Raw genomic sequence first — 19280 nt, forward strand, 5'->3', positions numbered from 1 at the left:
GATTCAGGGAGGCAGCCAGCTGGTTCCTGTCTCGGCAGGAACAGGCAGCTCAGCAATGGCAAGTCGTGATTGGCCACCTGTCGTCACTCGAGAAGTTAGTTCCTCACGGACGTCTTCACCTGCGGTCTCTCCAGTGGAGACTAAGGGAGAGTTGGTCACAGGTAAAGGATCCACCTTACTTCCCCGTGTCCCTCACGGAGAAGGTGAGGCAGGACCTAGCCTGGTGGCTCGACGACAGGAACATCTTAAGAGGAGTGCCTCTACGCACTCCCCCCCCGGAGATGTTGCTGTTTTCAGACGCATCAACCGAGGGATGGGGCGCACACCTGGAGGAGTTGCTGACTGCAGGTGTGTGGGACCATCACGACAAGCACCTTCACATCAATGTCCTGGAACTCAAGGCGGCGTTCTACGCTCTCCAAGAATTCCAGGACCGCTTGGTGGGACACTCAGTGGTGTTGATGTGCGACAACACCACAGTAGTGGCATACATCAACAAGCAGGGGGGCCTAGTGTCTCTCCCGCTACACCAGTTGACCGTGCAGGTGCACGAGTGGGCCACGGCTCACTCAATAGAGCTGTCAGCACGCTACATTCCAGGCAAGAGGAATGTAGTAGCAGACAAGCTCAGCCGTCGGGATCAGGTGATAGGGACCGAGTGGTCCCTACACCCAGAAGTGGCGGAAAGGCTCTTCAACCTGTGGGGGCGTCCAGTCATAGACCTGTTCGCCACCCGGCACAACAAAAAACTTCAGGTTTTTTGTTCAGCCGTGCCGGACCCATGGGCAGCTGCAGAGGACGCTCTTCAACACCCCTGGGACAACCTCTTCGTCTACGCCTTTCCTCCCTTTTGTCTGATTCGGAAAGTGATCAGCCGAGCGCTGATCACTCCCAATCTCAGGATGATCCTGGTGGCTCCCAAACGACCTCAAGCCGTTTGGTATCCGGACCTGCTGGCTCTTCTTGCGGAAGAACCGAGAGAGATGCCCCACTGGCACAACCTTCTAGCCCAGCCACACGTAGAACGGTACCACCGAGCAGTCCAGTCCCCTACAACTTCACGGCTGGCTGTTATCCACCATCTCCTTGCGAACGAGAGGCTTTTTCTCGCAGCGCAGCAACAGAGATGGCTGGACACGTCCGACAGTCCTCTGCAGCAGTTGTACCAGGGGAAGTGGGCCGTCTTCTGTGGTTGGTGTCGTAGACGGGGTCTATCTCCTCTCAGAGCCACTCTTTCAGCAGGTAGCGGATTTCCTCGTGTTTCTTCGCCGAGAGAAGCTCCTCTCAGTACCCACAGTTTAAGGATATAGAGCCGCCCTGGCCCTTGTCCTAAAACTGAGGGGACTGGACATCTCGAACTCGTTCGAGATCTCCTTGCTTATGAGGAGCTTCGAAAGGTCTTGCCCACCCAGGGAACTCAGGCCCCCTGAGTGGGATGTGACTCTCGTCCTTAGGAGTTTGACTCGAAGACCATTCGAGCCACTCTGAGAGTCGTCAGACAGGAATCTGACCTCAAGACCCTCTTCTTGCTGGCCCTGGCATTGGCGAAGAGAGTAGGGAACTTCATGGTCTTTCCTTCAATGTTAAAACATTCCAGGGGATGGGGATCTGTGACGCTCGATTTTGTCCCGAACTTCGTAGCTAAGACTCAGAATCCGTCGATCCCTGACGACAGGTTAGAGTCTTCACGATCCCCTCCCTAATGGATTTCACCGACAACGATATGATGAGATGCTGCTTTGTCCTGTGAGGGCGCTACGGCGCTATCTGAAGAAAACTCGACACCTCAGGCCTGAGTGTCGACGCCTCTTCGTTAGCACTGGGGTTACCAAGAAAGAAGTATCCAAGAACACACATTCTTTCTGGCTGCGTGAGGTGATCAGGAGAGCGTACAAGGCTGATGGTAGTGACGACATCTGTAGGCTCCGACCGAGAGCCCACGAAGTCAGAGGTATTGGACCCTCTTTGGCATTCCGTAAGAACTTCTCCGTGGCGCAGGTCCTGAAGGCAGGTGTCTGGGCCAACCAGACTACCTTCAACGTCCTTCTAACCTTCGGGATATTGCCCACAAGTCCTTGGATACTTTTTCCTTGGACCTGTGGTGGCTGCTCAACACGTTGTGTAAGCTTACCAGCACCCGAGCAGGCAGAACAGCATCGATTCCTGGTGTGACTGTAGGAATGAATGTGTGAATGAGAGTGCGACTGGCTTCTCTTCTCCATCTTTCTCTCTCTCTACCTGTGGGCAGAGGGTCACGGTCGTCACCATGCTGGAAAGGAATTTCGATGCAGGTAAGCTACTCGACCGAGCCCCAATCTATCCCTTTAGTTAGGGATAGAAGCAAATATCCTCCACTCTCTCCTCCAACAGGGGGAAGGAGTGGATGCCTACTTGAGACAAACCCATAACTTTATGTTGGCTCTTGTAAAGGAGCAAGTTCTTGCTTGCTGGTACAACGAGATACGCTGGCCTCTCTCTTAGTACTTGGCTCAGAGGTCTGACCATTGATCCTGCGGTGCACACCCCGATCAATCGGACAGAGGTTTGGATCCCTCCCTTGCTCTTACGACCAGGGAGGCATTCCAAGGTTGGACGAACACCAGTCTGTTCACCAAAAAGACTCAGATTCCTCCCACCAAGAAGTGAGTCTTCCTATTGTTAAAGGACCGAGGGTTTGTATTACGTATCGGAACAAATGACAATTGGTCGAAAATTGCATTGTTCCTAACTATACAAACCATGAGGTCCTTTACATATAGTCCCACATACCACCCCTCACTCTGCACTTTTTTGCATGGGCCTAAAGCAAAAGTGATTCTTCACCGCTCGGGCGCGCGGCACGCGCACGATCGGACAAGCAGTTAACTACCGTTCTCCCCTTGTTCGAAGCTTACGACCGTCCCAGCTGCCGCTAGTTACCTTCCTATTGTTAAAGGACCTCAGGTTTGTATAGTTAGGAAAAATGCAATTTTCGACAAATTGTCATATTACATCAACAAATGGCAGAAAACATTAACACTTCTTGATTATCTCCATCTTTGTCTCCATAGAAAACATCCTCTTCTTTCCGTGAACTTCACCAACATTCTTGGGACCCATGGCTAATAACGCATATCATTAAGTTCACACACAACATGTAAAGTAACTTACAGTACAACAAAAGCAAAATCACTGACACGAATTTACGTTAACAAATGAAATATATGTGAACGAACGATTTCCAGGTGTTTACAATAACGCTGCCACAAAAAATGGTCAAGGAACACCTTTACATAGAGATATGATGGGACAGATGCTGACCAATAGGAGAGCAGGATCTTATGGCAGTGACTAGCATCAGGAACCAATGGGAAAGTGGGAGGATGGTGGCGAGTCTACTGAGTTGGCGGCGCGCCAGTTTTAAAATTGTTCTCGCAACATTGTTGGACGATGATCCTCTAATATGTTGGTAACTTATTATGTAAACCCACCTTTTACCTCTCGTTCTTCTACATCATCATCACTTATTTCACTTATTTCATCACTTGAGAGCGTGTCACCACTATCATACTCTTCCTCAGAAAGGGCATATTCCTCAGAAGAGATATCACTGTTTTCACTCATGGTTTTACAGTAAAAATGCAAATAAAACAAAGAAAATCACCAGAGAAAATGAAAAAAATCGTGAAACAACTTGCGTGAACACAACCATGACTGAGCATCAACTTATGAGGAGGCTGTGACGTCATAGCCAAGAATGTCCACGATTGGCTGGATAGGAGGAGCTTAGTGTTTGTTAGTGCAGCCTACCCACGCCTGCAAAAACCAATAGGAGACATAACCCAACGCTATGAGCTCCCCTATTGCGCTATGGAGTTATGATGACGTATATATGTCACGGGTAGTGGCACTGTACCCTCCATGACGTCGTAGAAACGTTACGGTCCTGAAGGGGTTAAGTCTGGAACAACTTAACCCGAACCTGATGTAACCCAGTGACTGCCTGTACAAAGATGGAGCTTAACCTCACATAAGAAACCACATCCCACTGGCCCCTGGGGATGCCTGTGAACTCCCTCCCAAGTCTTCCCTGACTTTGTATGCCATAAATCATAGTGATATATTTAAGGATGCATCACAATCTAATCTAACATAAGATTTTTGTCCTCATTGGTATTGTCAGTCCCTAGTTTCCCCAAAACTAACTTGTCAAGGTCTTAGAGACTGATTTCCCTATTTGGTCCCCTGCTTTTGTTAAGAGTAAGGCCTTTTAATAAGATAATGTGACACTTATAACTGAAATGTTAAAAATTGTTGAAAATTAAATTGAAAAATTAGTATCAAATGGAAAAATCAGTTTCTTCTTTTAAGTAAACCTCCATTCCTTGCATGGTCTTTATTCTAAAGTGAGACAGTTTACTCAATACTTATGCTTATTTTTCATAATTATTTCCAGATTGATTAAATGTCTTAAAAATGGAAAATATGGACAATAAAATGGAAGAATCTTATGCTCGTCTAGATGCTGCGCTTGGCTCACCTGGTGGTGGTATAATACGTACTCCCAAAACTTCAAGGAGACTCAATTTGATAAAAGGTAAGTATTATTCCTATTGTAAATGACCTCAGGTTTGCATAGTTAGGAAAAACACAGTTTACTTTAAAAAGTTGTGATTTTTCCCACATAAAGGAAGGCTGTTACTTTTTGTTTTGTTCATGAAACTTACCTGGCAGATATATATATAGCTGTATTCTCTGAAGTCTGACAGAATTTCAAAACTCGCGGCACACGCAGTGGGCGGCCAGGTGGTAGTACCCATTCCCGCCGCTGGGAGGCGGATATCAGGAACCATTCCCATTTTCTATTCATATTTTTTCTGTCGCCGGTGCTGTAAACAACTGTTTGCAGTACCTCCTCCTTTGGATTTTGATAACTTTTGGTCACTTAAGTATCTGGATTGTCTTTTGGTTTTGATTCTGGATTGGTGGCTAGGCACGCGCAATAGTGGACTGTTTTTTTATTTTGGATTGGCTTTTCTTGGAACGTGATGTCTGGATCAAGTTCAGTGAGTTTCAGGGTGTGTGTGAAGAGTGATTGTAAGGTGAGGCTACCGAAATCCCACACTGTATGTACGGGGTGTAGGGGGCATGTGTGCTTAATCGATGATCAGTGTAAGGAGTGCGAATGTTTGACCGATGATGGATGGAAGATGTATGATTCCTATCTACGGGAATTGGAACGTGATAGGATCAGGAGGTCTTCCTCTAGGAGTGGTTCCAGTAAAGGTAAGGGAAGTAATATTCCACCTTCAATAACCCCAGTATAGATTTTGGTATCTCTAAACCCTGTGATGTTGCCTTCGGGCCCTGAAATTGTGTCTGGAGAAGGTAATGCCCTTTCTCTTATTTTGGATTCTTTGCGATCTCTGGAATCCAAAGTGCTAGCCTTAAAAAAAATGGCGCTGTGAAGTTTAGTGATTGTGCCCCTAGTGTTGTGGAGGGGGCGTCAGATCGGCCCCATAATCCCTCTAGGCCTAGACCGCTGTCGGACTCCCAGGACTCAGGGAGTGGGCATGTCGAAAGCTGCAAGAGGGTTACGGGGGCTCCCCACCGATCTGGCGTCCCTTCGGCAGGTCCTGTTGCAAATTCCCAGGCTGCCAAGGAGCGTGCTCAGGCTCGCATCCTCAAGGACTGTTTTTCGTCCTCCGAGGCGCCCTCCCCGCGCAAGGGGTGGAGCGCTTGGAGAGACTCGCGTCCATTGAAAAGGACTTTTAGAAGTGAGGACGCTTCACGTCCTCTCTCGCTGGTTTCTTTGCGGTCGTCGCCGGCGTCGTATGACGCTTTTCCGCCACAGAAGAGATATAGGACGTCATCGGAGGATGACGCTGGGGAGCGCCCCAGTCGCTCTCAGGAGAGGCAGGTAGCTGTACCTGTGAGAGGGAAGGAGGCGTCCCCTCGCCCCTCGTCTTCTCGCAGGATCAGCCCTTCACCTGCTTTGGATTCTTCGCCTACGAAGAATATTCTCGTGTCCCTTCAGGACCAGTTGTCTTCTTTGATAGCTAAGAAAGCTGTCGAGCCTCACCGTAGGAAGGACATCAGACTGCCTGTTAAGAGATCTAAGCAGTCTCCTTCTCCGTCTCCTCGTTCGTCTCTTTCACCTCCTGCTTTTAGATCGTTGCCCCTTCGCTCTCGGACTGTGAGTAAGAAGGGCGCGTAAGTGAGAGGGTGGTTTTCCCTCTAGACGTCCTGCGCAGGACACTTTGGAGGACGCTCAGCAGGACGCTCGGCGGGACGCTTTTCAGAATGCCTATGAAGACGCTCGGCAGGACGTTTTTGAGGACGCTCGTCAGGACGTTTCTGTTGACGCTCGGAGGGACGCTTTTGCAAGCGCTCGTGAAGAGGCTTTTGAGAGCGCTCAACAGGACGCTTTAAGAGCTCATAAAGATGCTTTTGCAAGCGCTCGTAAGGACGCTTTTGTTGACTCTCGGAGGGACGCTATTGTACGCGCTAGTAAGGAAGCTTTTGTAAAGGCGCGTAAGGGCGCTTCTTTAGGCGCTAGCAAGGACGCTTCGGTAGAAGTTCGGCAGGATGCTTTACAAGAAGCTCGGCGAATTAAGGCTAGTCAAGACGCCTCTCAAGACGCTCGACGCTTTCAAGACGATCGTCTAGTTTCATGCCACAACGAACGACAAGAGGTCCGTCTGGATGAGGAGGCTTCTTCATCCAAACTTCAGAGGTCTCTTTTGAAGATCAGACCTGTTGGTCTTATGCCCCCTCCTGCTGTGCAGTCACCAGTTCCTCTCAGGGAAGAGGGAGAATTGAGTAGTCCTGCGGACTCGGTTGAGGAGGTTCAGCCGTCTGCTTCGTCTGTATCAGACTACAAAGTTCTAGTTCGACTTTTACGCTCGTCGTTTGGAGACAAGTTTCAGCCTTCAGCTCCTCGGTCTCCCCCTTCTCAGTTTTCCTCATCAAAAGCCAGTAAAGCTCCGGAGTTCGTAGAAATGAAGACTTCACTTTCCACTAAGAGGGCTTTCAAGAAGCTCCAGGATTGGATGGAACGCAGGAAGGATCAGGGCAAGTCTACTTTCGCACTTCCTCCCTCGAGACTCAGTGGAAAAAGGGGGGGTGGTGAGACTAGAGAGTTTGGTGTGAGACTAGAGAAGAAGTGGGTGTGAGGATCCCTTCATCAGCGCAAGGTGATTTGCAAGTCTGGTCGACGCTCAGAGGAGGTCCCTACTTTCTTCAGCGAAGATTTTTGTGGGACACCTACGGAGATTGATCATCACCTGAAAGGACTTTTGAGGACTCTGGAAGTCTTCAACTTTTTGGACTGGTGCTTGGGAGTCCTAGATGTTCAATCTAGGAGTCCGGACTCTATCAGTCTGGGGGAGCTGTCCAGTGTATTAGCATGCATGGACAAGGCCGTCAGAGATGGTTCGGAAGAGTTGGTGTCGCACTTCGGTACGGGCCTATTAAAGAAGAGAGCTCTTTTCTGTAATTTTACTGCGAAGTCAGTTTCTCCTTCTCAAAGGGCAGAGCTTCTCTTTGCACCTCTTTCGAACCATCTTTTCCCCCAGACTTTGGTTAAGGACCTGGCTGTTAGTTTGCAAGAAAAAGCTACACAGGACCTCTTAGCCCAGTCCTCCAAACTTCCCCGCAGTCCCTACAACGTCTTCTTTTGGATTATTTTCCGAAGAAGCTGAGGCCCTTTCGTGGGGCTCCTCCCTCAAGATCAGCTCCTCAAGGGAGAGTACTTTCAAGAGGAAGAGCTTCTTTCAAACCGAGAGGAAAGAAGTGAGAACTATGTCCTTCAGACACCAGTCGGAGCCAGACTGAAAGACTTTGCTGGAGCATGGAGAGAGAGGGGTACGGACTTTTGGTCCCTCAAGATAGTAGAACAGGGGTACAAGATTCCCTTTATGGTACCTCCTCCTCTATGCACAACTCCCAGAGATCTTTCTCCTTCGTACCAATGGGAGAAACAGCGGATACTATTCGACCTTCTAGACCAAATGGTCGAAAAAAGAGCGGTGGAACAGGTCGTAGACCTGGGGTCACCAGGATTTTACAACAGGCTTTTCCTGGTACCAAAGCAGTCGACGGGTTGGCGTCCAGTCCTAGGTGTAAGCAGGCTGAATCTTTTCATAGAAAAGAAAAAATTCAAGATGGAAACGCCTCAGTCAGTTCTAGGAGCCTTGAGACCGGGCGACTGGATGGTGTCCTTGGACCTGCAGGACGCATACTTTCCCGTTTACCGAATTCCCCTACCCTTCTCAAGAAACAGTATCTACAGGTTTGTTCTAAGGGAGGTCAAAGGTTCTGGCAATTCAGAGCTTTTTGTTTCGGATTAAGCACGGCTCCGATGGTGTTTACTGTTCTAATGAAGAATGTAGCGAGATGGTTACATTCTTCAGGAATAAGGATCTCTCTATCTCGACGATTGGCTCATCAGAGCGTCTTCAGAAGAGAGGTGTCTGAAGGACCTTCAGTTAACGTTAGCCTTGGCGAAGTCCCTGGGACTTCTGGTCAACCTCGAAAAGTCGCATCTGATCCCGACACAGTCCATCGTGTATCTGGGGATTCAGATGGATTCAGTGGCTTTTCGAGCGTTTCCATCCCAGGAACGACAGCAGCAAGGCTTAGAGAAAGTTTCAGCCTTCCTGGGAAGGAAACTTGCTCGGCGAGGGAATGAATGAGTCTGCTGGGAACCATTTCCTCGCTGGAAAAGTTTGTTTCCCTAGGGAGACTGCACCTCAGGCCTCTCAGTTATTCCTAGCAGAAGAATGGAGGGTCAAGCAAGATCTAGATGCGACCTTAAAGATCTCCGAGTCGGTAAAGAGTCATTTGAGATGGTGGCTCGATCCTGGGAAGTTTTGAGAGGGTTTATCTCTTAAACTTCAGAGCCCCTTACCCCCGACCTAGTGTTGTTTTCCGACGCGTCCATTTCGGGCTGGGGAGCAACCTCAGGAGGGGAAAGAAGTGTCAGGCACCTGGAGGGGGGAACAGGTGTCCTGGCACATAAATCTAAAAGAACTAGCAGCGATTTTCCTAGCACTACAGTTCTTCGAAGAGAAGGTTGCATGCAAAGTTGTCCAGGTCAACTCGGACAACACCACAGCCCTGGCCTACTTAAGGAAACAGGGAGGTACACACAATTCCCGACCCCTGTTTTGCCTTAGCGAGAGCAGATTCTTGCTGTGGGCGCGAGCGAGGCAAAATTAAAAGATCCTTACTACAGGTTCAATCTTCAGAAGTCCAGAAACGTCAAGAGCAGACCTTCTCCGGTCGGACAGGGATCAGCTCCTGCCGACAGAATGGACTCTGCATCTTGACGTTTGTCGGGAGCTGTGGAAGTTATGGGGACATCCTCTGGTGGACCTATTCGCGACTTCGAGGACGAAGAGGCTTCCTCTTTATTGCTCCCCTGTTCTGGATCCAGGAGCGGTCGCTTTAGACGCCCTTCTCTGGGACTGGACAGGCTTGGATCTGTATGCCTTCCCACTGTTCAAGATCACGGAGGAAGTCATAAGGAAGTTTGCGGCATCAGAGGGGACGAGGTTGACTCTAATCGCCCTGATGTGGCCTGCGAGAGATTGGTTTTCACGGAGGGTAATGTCTTTATTTTCCTTGTAGACTTCCCAAGGACTCTGCCCTGGAGGAAAGATCTACTCAAACAGCCCCACTTCGAAAGGTTTCACAAAAACCTCTCCGCTCTATGTCTGACTACTTTCAGACTATCGAAAAGTTGGCCAGAGCGAGGGGTTTTTCTAAATTAGTATCGAAAGCAATTGCCAACGCAAGGAGGGCTTCATCGCGTGCAGTTTACCAGTCGAAGTGGGCTTCCTTCAGGGCATGGTGTAGAAGGGAGGGAATTTCCTCTCTTCCACCGACCTCTTTGTGAGCCCAAATAGGAGGACTTTCTTCTGTACTTGAGGAATGTGCAGAGGTTAGCAGTCCCAACCATTAAGGGATATAGAAGCATGCTGTCAGCAGTCTTTCGGCACAGAGGCCTAGATCTTGCTGACAACAGAGATCTTCACGATCTCTTGAGATCGTTTGAAACATCAAAGATTACTCAGGCGAGGCCTCCTTCCTGGAACTTAGATGTTGTTCTAAGGCATTTGATGTCAAGTCCTTTCGAGCCTCTCTATGCAGCGTCTCTTAGGAACTTGACGAGAAAGGCTCTTTTCCTAACTGCTCTGGTGACGGCGAAGAGAGTTAGCGAAATTCAAGCCATTACTGAACATGTGGGCTTCAAAGGTAATAACGCTGTCTGCTCTTTGAGTCCCACGTTCTTGGGCAAGAATGAGAACCCGTCTAACCCTTGGCCCAAGAGCTTCGAAATAAAGGGAATGACGAACTTAGTGGGTCGAGAACCAGAGAGATTCCTGTGCCCTGTCAGGGCTCTCAAATTTTATGTACAGAAAACGAAGGAGGTACGAGGTCCCTCAGGTAATTTGTGGTGCTCAGTGAAGAGACCAGATTTACCTTTATCAAAGAATGCTTTGGCTTTCTTTCTAAGGGACATTATCAAGGAGGCTCATTCATCTTGCCAGAAGACTGATTTGAGCCTCCTGCGAGTGAACGCTCATGAAGTCAGAGCTGTTGAAACCTCGCTTGCCTTCCAAAAGAATATGTCAATCAAGGACATTCTTGATTCCACCTTTTGGAGGAGCAATTCAGTATTTCGCCTCACACTATTGAGAGATGTGAAAAGGAAACGATATACGAGAACTGCTGTTCTCTAGGGCCATACATTTCTGCAGACACAGTTTTGGGGGCTGGAAGTAGCTCTTATCCTATCCCCTAGCTAAAAGTTAGGTTTAGTTTTTATTTTGCGTTTTTTGGTTGTTGGTTAGATCTCCAGAGGAGATTTCCATTCGTTATTTTAGCTTAAATGGGGTTTTGTTTAGTTGGTCAGGTGGTGGTCAGTTGCTTCATAGCCCTCATATGTATGGTACTATGGTCTAGTCACGTTGTGGGTACGCCCCCGTTGACAGATCATCCGGAGCGCACCAGCAGTACAGGTCTCTACCTCGCTGGCAACTCTGGTTAAGCAGAAGCAGGCTTGGGTGACAGTAATCACGAAGTCAGCTATGCTAACAGGTGAGGAACCAAGATGTCTATCATCTACTTAATTTTGTTTCCTAAAATCCTATTCTGTCTCTTTCCACCATCCAAAGGGAGGCTTCAGCTATATATATATTCTGACGGTAAGTTTCATGAACAAAATGTTATTGTTATAATACAATTAAGTTTGTTCATACTTACCTGGCAGATATATATAATTAAGTGCCCACCCACCTCCCCTCAGGAGACAGTGGCACTAGAAAATATGAATAGAAAGTGGGAATGGTTCCTGATATCCGCCTCCCAGCGGCGGGAATGGGTACTACCACCTGGCCGCCCACTGCGTGTGCCGCGAGTTTTGAAATTCTGTCGGACTTCAGAGAATACAGCTATATATATATCTGCCAGGTAAGTATGAACAAACTTAATTGTATTATAACAATAACATATTGGAGGATTCCTTGTGTGAGCAGGAAATGATTATTGAAAGTTAGTAATAAGATAGCTAACTAGTAAAAATGAGGGTGAGGGGGGAATCCATTAACTACCTGCCATCAACAAGCACTTTTGCTTTGGCCACTGTGAAGTGAGGACATTTGTTGTGCTAAAGCTGACTACTAAATTGGGACCTTTTGTATATTTTCAGTACTAATTTGTTTACCAGAGATCAATAGAGTGAACAAGAGTATGTAGCCCTTCATCCTCCTTCATTTAATTATAACCCCTTTGATGCTGCTGCATTGTAAGGGAAGGATATGCAGTTTTCTCATGAAAGATTTGGTGGAGGAGGGAGGGTAGAAACTTTTACCAACCAGTCACTTCTCCCTGCTCTTTTCACATGAACAGAACTTTCATGGCTAAGAGTGGGATATGTGCAGGAATGTGGGTGATCAATATGCTTACCCTTATCATGTTGACTTCCATCTGCTGTTGCGTTTCTGATGGTGGTTGTCCGTACCACTGGAGATGCCCCTATGTCTACTGCCCCTGCAGAGGAGAGTTGAAGTCACATGATAGGGGCAAGAACTTCCTCCTCCTCCTCATCATTGATTACTTCCTTCTCCTCTCCTTCCCTTTGCCTATCATAGGAAAAAGAGAAAGTCCAAAAGACCTCTGATAAGTTGTGCCAAGGGACTTTTGGCTTGTTGGGGTCAGGGAGATGACAATGTTTGTCCACCTTTATGGGTTGCATCCTGGTAGGTAAGGTTGATGTGGGTTGCACCTAGCATACACAGTGACCCGAATTGACCCCTGCTTTCTCAGACATGAGGACTGCTCATGATGTGCCTACCCATGTTTTGCTTGAGAACACTTGTAGAGAGGCAGCACTTCTCACTTGCGCAGTCTGCAAATGGTCGCGAGAGACTGCTCACATACAAATGGGTTTGCATGCAACAGGTCTCCATTTGTTTGATCTCACTATTGTCGGCTGATTCTGAGCCATTTGGTGTATTTAAGTATACTGTACACATACTTGTAAACATGCAAACATTTGTTGGTTTTTTGAACAGTTGATGCAGTATCAGTGGTTTTGTTATATTGTGTTAGGTCTTATTGTTTAAGTATATGACATTCAAAATGGCAGTGTAGTGTGTGACTTATTTCTCTCTCTCTCACTGTAATGTAGGTTTTGTATTTTTAAGATGCTATGTAAAAATACTTAAGATACTTCTGTGTTTCAGGTTTGAAGCCTGAAGATGATATTGGTGCTTTGTTAGACAGATCTATTGGTATTATTGGGTCATCACATTCAACAGCTTCAAACACAACTCAAATTGGTAAGATTTGTCTAAGTTTGCTTATACTCTCATCCACCATTTGAAGTGAGTTTTTGCTATAATATTTCAAGTATGGTAACATGCTTTACAGTGTGTATATTAATGAAATTTATCTTTTAGGACTTAGTTATATGGATAGCCCTAGTATGATTAGAGAAGAAGTGACAGCACTGTGCCCTGGTACTCTTTTGGGAGATATAACAACAGACATTGCCAGTGCTGCTTTGCTATCTGAAGATGATCCTGGTATTCGTGCTACACAGGTAAGAAGCTATAGACTTTAGAATTTAGTATGGTGTATGCGCTATTATACTAAGTATAATGTAATTCTGAAGGTTATACTAGAATACTTTAGTGCATGCTCCATTTTTTCAAGAGGATTGAACAGATCTGCTCAGTAATGGAAAGTGCTGGAATGGTATAATATGCTTCTTACTGGTATTTGGGATGATATCAGTCCCATTAATGGTGGGTTTCATATACAGTGGGGCCTCGCTTAGTTGCGGATCAGCAATCACGGATTCACTTAATCATGGGTTTTTCCTTGGATCACTTCTCAATCTATATCCTGGTATAAATTGCAGCATCGCAGGCTTGTCTATGGTAGGCTAAGCCTCGTCCGGTTCCGATAACCAGCAAATGCATGAACAGATTAACATTATGATATTAACTGCCAATAAAGGTAATAAAACTATTCTCACCTTATATATTATTGGCATAGCCTCATAATATATAGCCTATTCATGGAATAATTCCACATTATTGACATCAACTTGTAGTTGAGTGGCCAGCAGAAATGTAAACATTGAGTTACACTTCACAGCGACCTTTGTCATTCTTAACCTTTTAGAAATGTTAATAGTAGTAGCGTAATTACAGTAGTAGTAATAACATTTAGGAAAACATTAATTTTCAATTCGAACTTCATTATTTGTTTTGGTATAACGTAATCAACTTCTCTGAATACTGCAGTCATACAAACGATAATTGTCCTAGATTATCGTATTGTTGTTTGCGATCGGCGACGAAGCTTAAACGTAATAAAACCATTGTTACCTTGTATATTATTCTCATATATTCATAATAAAATGCATATCTTATAGTATATTATTGGCATATCTTCATAATAAAAAGCCTCTTCAAGGAATAATTCCTTGGGGAATGCATTTTTCAAAAGACAAAAATACACTTTATAAGTTTACAGTATGCACTGATTACTTTATTTTGATGTGATTACATTAATATTACAGTATGGTACTGTAAGCAGTACAGTAACTATTTTTTATCATAAATGTATTATTCATTCACAAAAAAAATGTGTATGACCACCTTGACGTCACCAAACCTACAGTCTCATTCGCACATAATATTTTTATACAATGTGATAGTGGTTACACCGTTCTACAAACTACCGATGTATTTTTACATAAGTATCCTCTGAACTCTGTCATAAATCACTTTACTTACTTTTTTGTGGAGCCCAAATACTACGTATATCCTGGAAAATTAATGAAATCGTGAATTTTATCATAGAGCAAGATTCACTAATTATTGTGTTTTCATCTTCTTTTCATGACTAAATGCATTTTTAGGATAAACTTATTTACAAATTTTCAAATACTATGAACGTAAATAGCAACTCTCTCCCCCCCCCCTCTCTCTCTCTCTCTCTCTCTCTCTCTCTCTCTCTCTCTCTCTCTCTCTCTCTCTCTTATCACTTACAGAAAAAAACTATAATACTGATCTATTATTATCATAATAATAGAACAAGATGGTCCCTGACATTTGTAAGTACACGTCTTGCCATATTTCTATTCTTTCTTCGATTTACGAAACTATGCTTCAATACAACTTTTGTAGTTGACTCGATGATTATCACGTATTATAACAGTGTACAAGAGAATATCTTATCACTATCAATGTTTCATTTCTTATCACCATAAAAATATTTAAAATACAAATTTCATTATGTTATTCTCGAGCTAAGCTAGTCAAGTTACTCTCGTCCTAAGCTGCTCTCTCAAGCTATTCAAGTTGCTCTCTCTCTCTCTCTCTCTCTCTCTCTCTCTCTCTCTCTCTCTCTCTCTCTCTCTCTCTCTCTCAATGAAATATGAATTACTGTATCATAATATCATAAACTATTACGTATGTACAAAGTTGAAAATAATAACAATTCCCGTAATAAATTAGTTTCTTTTAGCGACTATATTTTCCAAAATAATTCTTTCGGTAATAAACGTCTATCAGCTGATTCTAAACGTAAACAAAAGACAAAAATAGATTTTTTTGCTGTATTTTGCTGTTTATACATTAATATTATAGTCGAGTGCTGTAATCATTACAGTAAATCATGTTTTTTTATCATAAATATGTTCATTCACAAAATAAATATACTATGTACTTTTAGTTTGGTGCAGCAGCTAAATCATGAAAATAGAAAGGAATTGTTAGGTAATATACTTTTGTTTGCTGATCTGATGAAGGGGAAATTGAAGATAGGAAAATTTATAAAAGATTTGTGACATTATAGACATATAACTTAAACATACACACAAACAAAGGAGGCATAAAGTAAACAAGTAGGCAGTTATAAACATTGGAATATTGGTCTTGGGTGGGTTAGTTATTAAAGTAGGCAGTTTAAAGCAATTTTTGAGGTGGTGTACCAGGATAACACGGGTATTTACTTATCACTGGGGGTTCTGGGCCCTATCCCCCGCGATTATCGAGGCCCTACTATAAGTAACTTATTAAACAATCACATACATAGATATAATTTCTAACTTATATAGCAGCCTTTTATTTAAAAGTTGCGGTCACACTTTGATAATTTAGTGTAGGTGACAAGACCCGCCCAATTAACAGGTTTGTTGGAATGAATTAGCCGATGATGTCATTCTGTTTCTGCCGCTGTCACAGTCAACATTGTGTTTTTGCTGCACTTTGTCATTGGATTTTTGGGCTATTCTTGCTGGAATTTGGTGAAGTATTTCGCTATTATGTAGCTTTCAAGCTTTTATTAGTTTTGGGACATTTGGGACTGTGGGCTTATTATGAGTGATGGATTAGTATGACAGAATTAGTTTTGTAAAATTTCAGTCGGAATGTCGCAATCTTAAGGAGTTGACCTGTATTGTACTCCTTTGCCATGCTACTATAGCTTGATGGGTTTCTTCACTGGATCATTTGCTGTTGTGTAGCCCAGTATATTGTCATGTTCAATTTACCTCCCACAATGCTCCAAGGAGGCACTACCAAATAAAGGGTATTGTGTATGCTTAAAAAGGTATTTAGGAAATGTTTCCTATTACTTTGCTTACACTAACTTTCATTTTGTATTTAAGTCCAACTTCTTACCATGCAAATTATTTGGAAGTTTTTACTGAAACTGACTTTTTTTCAAGAGTGAAAAATGAACTATATGGCAAAGTTTTTTATTTTTTCATCCTCTTTACCTTTAACTTCAACCCAGTAACCTCAAATCATTTATACGTATCAGTTTTTTTATGATATGCCACCTTCTTGATAGCAAATTAGGCATGCATACAAAAGAAAAATTTTCAGGGATAGTGTATCCTCCATAGTAACCTAACACTTATTGTTTTGAAACAGGTGCTGTTTTCTGAATTTATAAAGATTATGGTGGACCATCCATCAGAAGCGCAAATATGGGAAGAACTAGAAGAATACCAGAGTTTGTGCAGTCAACAGGTTATTGCTTTGGACAGGCTTATTCGTAAAGTTCCCCGTCATCACACAAATTTTACCAATACACAACAGGTATATATTTGCAGTTTTTATTGAATTTTTTATTTCTGAATCTTGCATTCAAATTCATAATAAGGTACTTAAGATTTTTATTAATTTATTTTTTCCTATAGTTTACTTATAATTTATTGTGTATTTACCTAATGTATTTTCTGTGTTGTATTCCTTTGTATTATTCCATTTTTTTTTTCATAGTGTAGTTGCTATTCGTCATCAAAGGAGTTACACTCTTATGGTCCTCCTAAGTAAAAATAAAAATAGATCAGTTAAAAATGAATAAACAGTTTTTTGTCTGTCATTTATTCTTAGTATTTCTTCTTTGCCACAGTTATTTACATTATACTTTACTACATTGTAACAAAATTTTATTCCCCCTGTCTAGATATACCAGCAACTGTTAAATGAAAGAAACACCTGGAGGATTCTTGGATCACTCTACAGTGAGCGCCTAGGTGATGAAAATAATATTCAAGAATCTAATATGCTAGATGAAGAACATTTAACTGATTTCACAGTTGTAAATCAACTGTTTGACGGAAATCGCATAATACGGGAGGTAATGTAAATTTCATAATTTTTTGTCTTGTTTAAAAATCACTGATGGGAATGCAGTAACCTTATTCAGCCATGTAAAAAATACCTCCTCTTAGTGATTTTTACTCTCCAAAATCCATAATCTTTAAAGGTAGGGTTTGGGGAATGATGATCTGATAACTTATAAAAAACAGATTAAACCCTCTGTGATTGTGTTCTTTATTCTGCAGAGTACCTTATCAAAAAATGTCCTATTTTAGAATTGCAGCATTTGCTTGACTCCTTAATAAATATACTTTAGTAACCCACTTGATCCGGCCACAGAAGGCAGAACAACACTAATAGTTAGTATTTTTATTTTATTGTCTTATTTCCAGCTAACATTTATTATAAAGCCTTTGAAAGAAATACAGTAATACTCAACATTTCCTGTTAAACCCATCAAAGTTTTTAACGAGCTGCTTATTAAAGACAAACCCTCTGCATGATTCCTAGGAGGATCAAGTGTTTTGATTCTGTGTACTGGTTAAACCAACTAGTAATAGCATGAGAGGCAAGAATGTTGAGTCATTGTTATGATTAAACTATTTAACAATAATGATATAGTTTTGTCACTTTTAAAGAGTTGGGAATTCCCATGACTGGAGTCAGATGTTTTTTTTTGGGGGGGTAACCATTTAGAGAGAATTAATAATTAATAAAGGATGAGTGCATACTTTTTGTTATATTTGGTAGCAATTTGACTGTAAATGCTACAAATAGTTTATTTATGCTGGTTGGTGACATATAACAAGATTTTCAAATCTTGATATGTGCTGTGGTCTTGAGTAATGGTCTTCCGCAGGTTGTTTATTTGATTTACCTTCTTTGCTTAATATTTTCGTTATTCTCTGTGTCCAGACATACTCAAGAAGATGATCCCTATATTTGTCTGCTTTACAGTATGACATATTAACTCTGTTCCCAAGACTTTTACCCTTTTACTTTTTTTATCTATTATTGACCTATTGCACATCACTTCAGTCTGCATTTGTCATTATTCTTGTTTTTAGTGATGGTGTTTTCATAATTAGCTATAGTTTTTAATAATTTGGGTTAAGGTTAGTGTAATGAATCTCCTATTTGGATTTCCTGGTAATTACCTAACTGCCATTGCTGGTAATTGTAAATCAGTTTTGCTTTACAAACCTGGTATAGTATGTTGTCATTTGGTATTCATTCATAAATCATGGTATAGTAATTATGGTCTGTATAAACATATCTTGTAACCCATAGTTAGTTTTAATAAACTCATTCTCCTTGTTTAGTTACTATATGTGTCTTGGGTAATTACCATAATTATGGCAGAGTCCACCTAGCTTTGCAGCCAGTGATTGGTGGATCTGGGGGATAATGGGATTAAGCATATGGAAACTGATGGGCTTGTGCTGAAAAATCCAATGTTGATAATGTAAAACTTTTTTCATACCAACTTATCAATGTTGTAGGGGACCACCTCTCATCACCTCATTTTCTTTTTATTTGAACCTGTCACCATGACAGAAATGAGGTGAGTACTTACTTTGCCTGTACTTACATCCTTTCGTTACAATACTGTTCTCTGTTGTCATTAGGACTTCAGCATTTGCATATCCTGACTGTGATTTGGGTTCAGTATTTTGACAGGTTTAGATAACATTTTTTTTAATGAAAACTCAATTTTGTAATATGTATATAAATATTTTTCTTAATTTCTCAGGCACAGATTGTAATTGACTGGTTAGAGAAGAATTCAGCTGATGACTTTGATTTACTATTCAAGAGTCGTGATCGGGTGGAGTATTTTGGAGATATGCATATTGCATGGGAAAATACACTGAAGACAATGAAGGTAATGTTAATGTACAGAACACAATTTATTGTTATCATTCAGATTGTTCACAATTAAAGAGCTGAAATGGTACATATGTTTTTAATTATTATAGTAGAGTTATAGGGATTACAAAGGACGTCTACCTTGTGTACTACTGAATCCAACAGATAAGTGTCACAAGGTGCTTATGATTGCAAAATACGTATGTATGAATAAGAGATTTGTCAGACTAGTCCTCAAGATATTTGGTGAATGTACCTGTTCCTTGTCAGATTAGTCCTAAAGATGTTTGGTGATTG

General features: G+C 42.7%; 1 protein-coding gene across 1 annotated transcript in view; it reads left to right on the top strand.

Annotated features, from left to right (window-relative positions):
- LOC135206943 (nuclear pore complex protein Nup107-like) overlaps positions 1 to 19280 on the top strand; it is a 118502-nt gene that overhangs the window by 23639 nt on the left and 75583 nt on the right. The window contains 6 exon segments of the mRNA XM_064238467.1: positions 4436 to 4576; positions 12732 to 12827; positions 12948 to 13090; positions 16440 to 16607; positions 16978 to 17151; positions 18868 to 18999. Coding sequence (XP_064094537.1) covers positions 4456 to 4576; positions 12732 to 12827; positions 12948 to 13090; positions 16440 to 16607; positions 16978 to 17151; positions 18868 to 18999 — 834 coding nt within the window. The 5' untranslated portion in view covers positions 4436 to 4455.

This window comes from Macrobrachium nipponense, chromosome 31 (genome assembly GCF_015104395.2).
Source record: "Macrobrachium nipponense isolate FS-2020 chromosome 31, ASM1510439v2, whole genome shotgun sequence".
Classification (NCBI taxonomy): Eukaryota; Metazoa; Arthropoda; class Malacostraca; order Decapoda; family Palaemonidae; genus Macrobrachium; species Macrobrachium nipponense.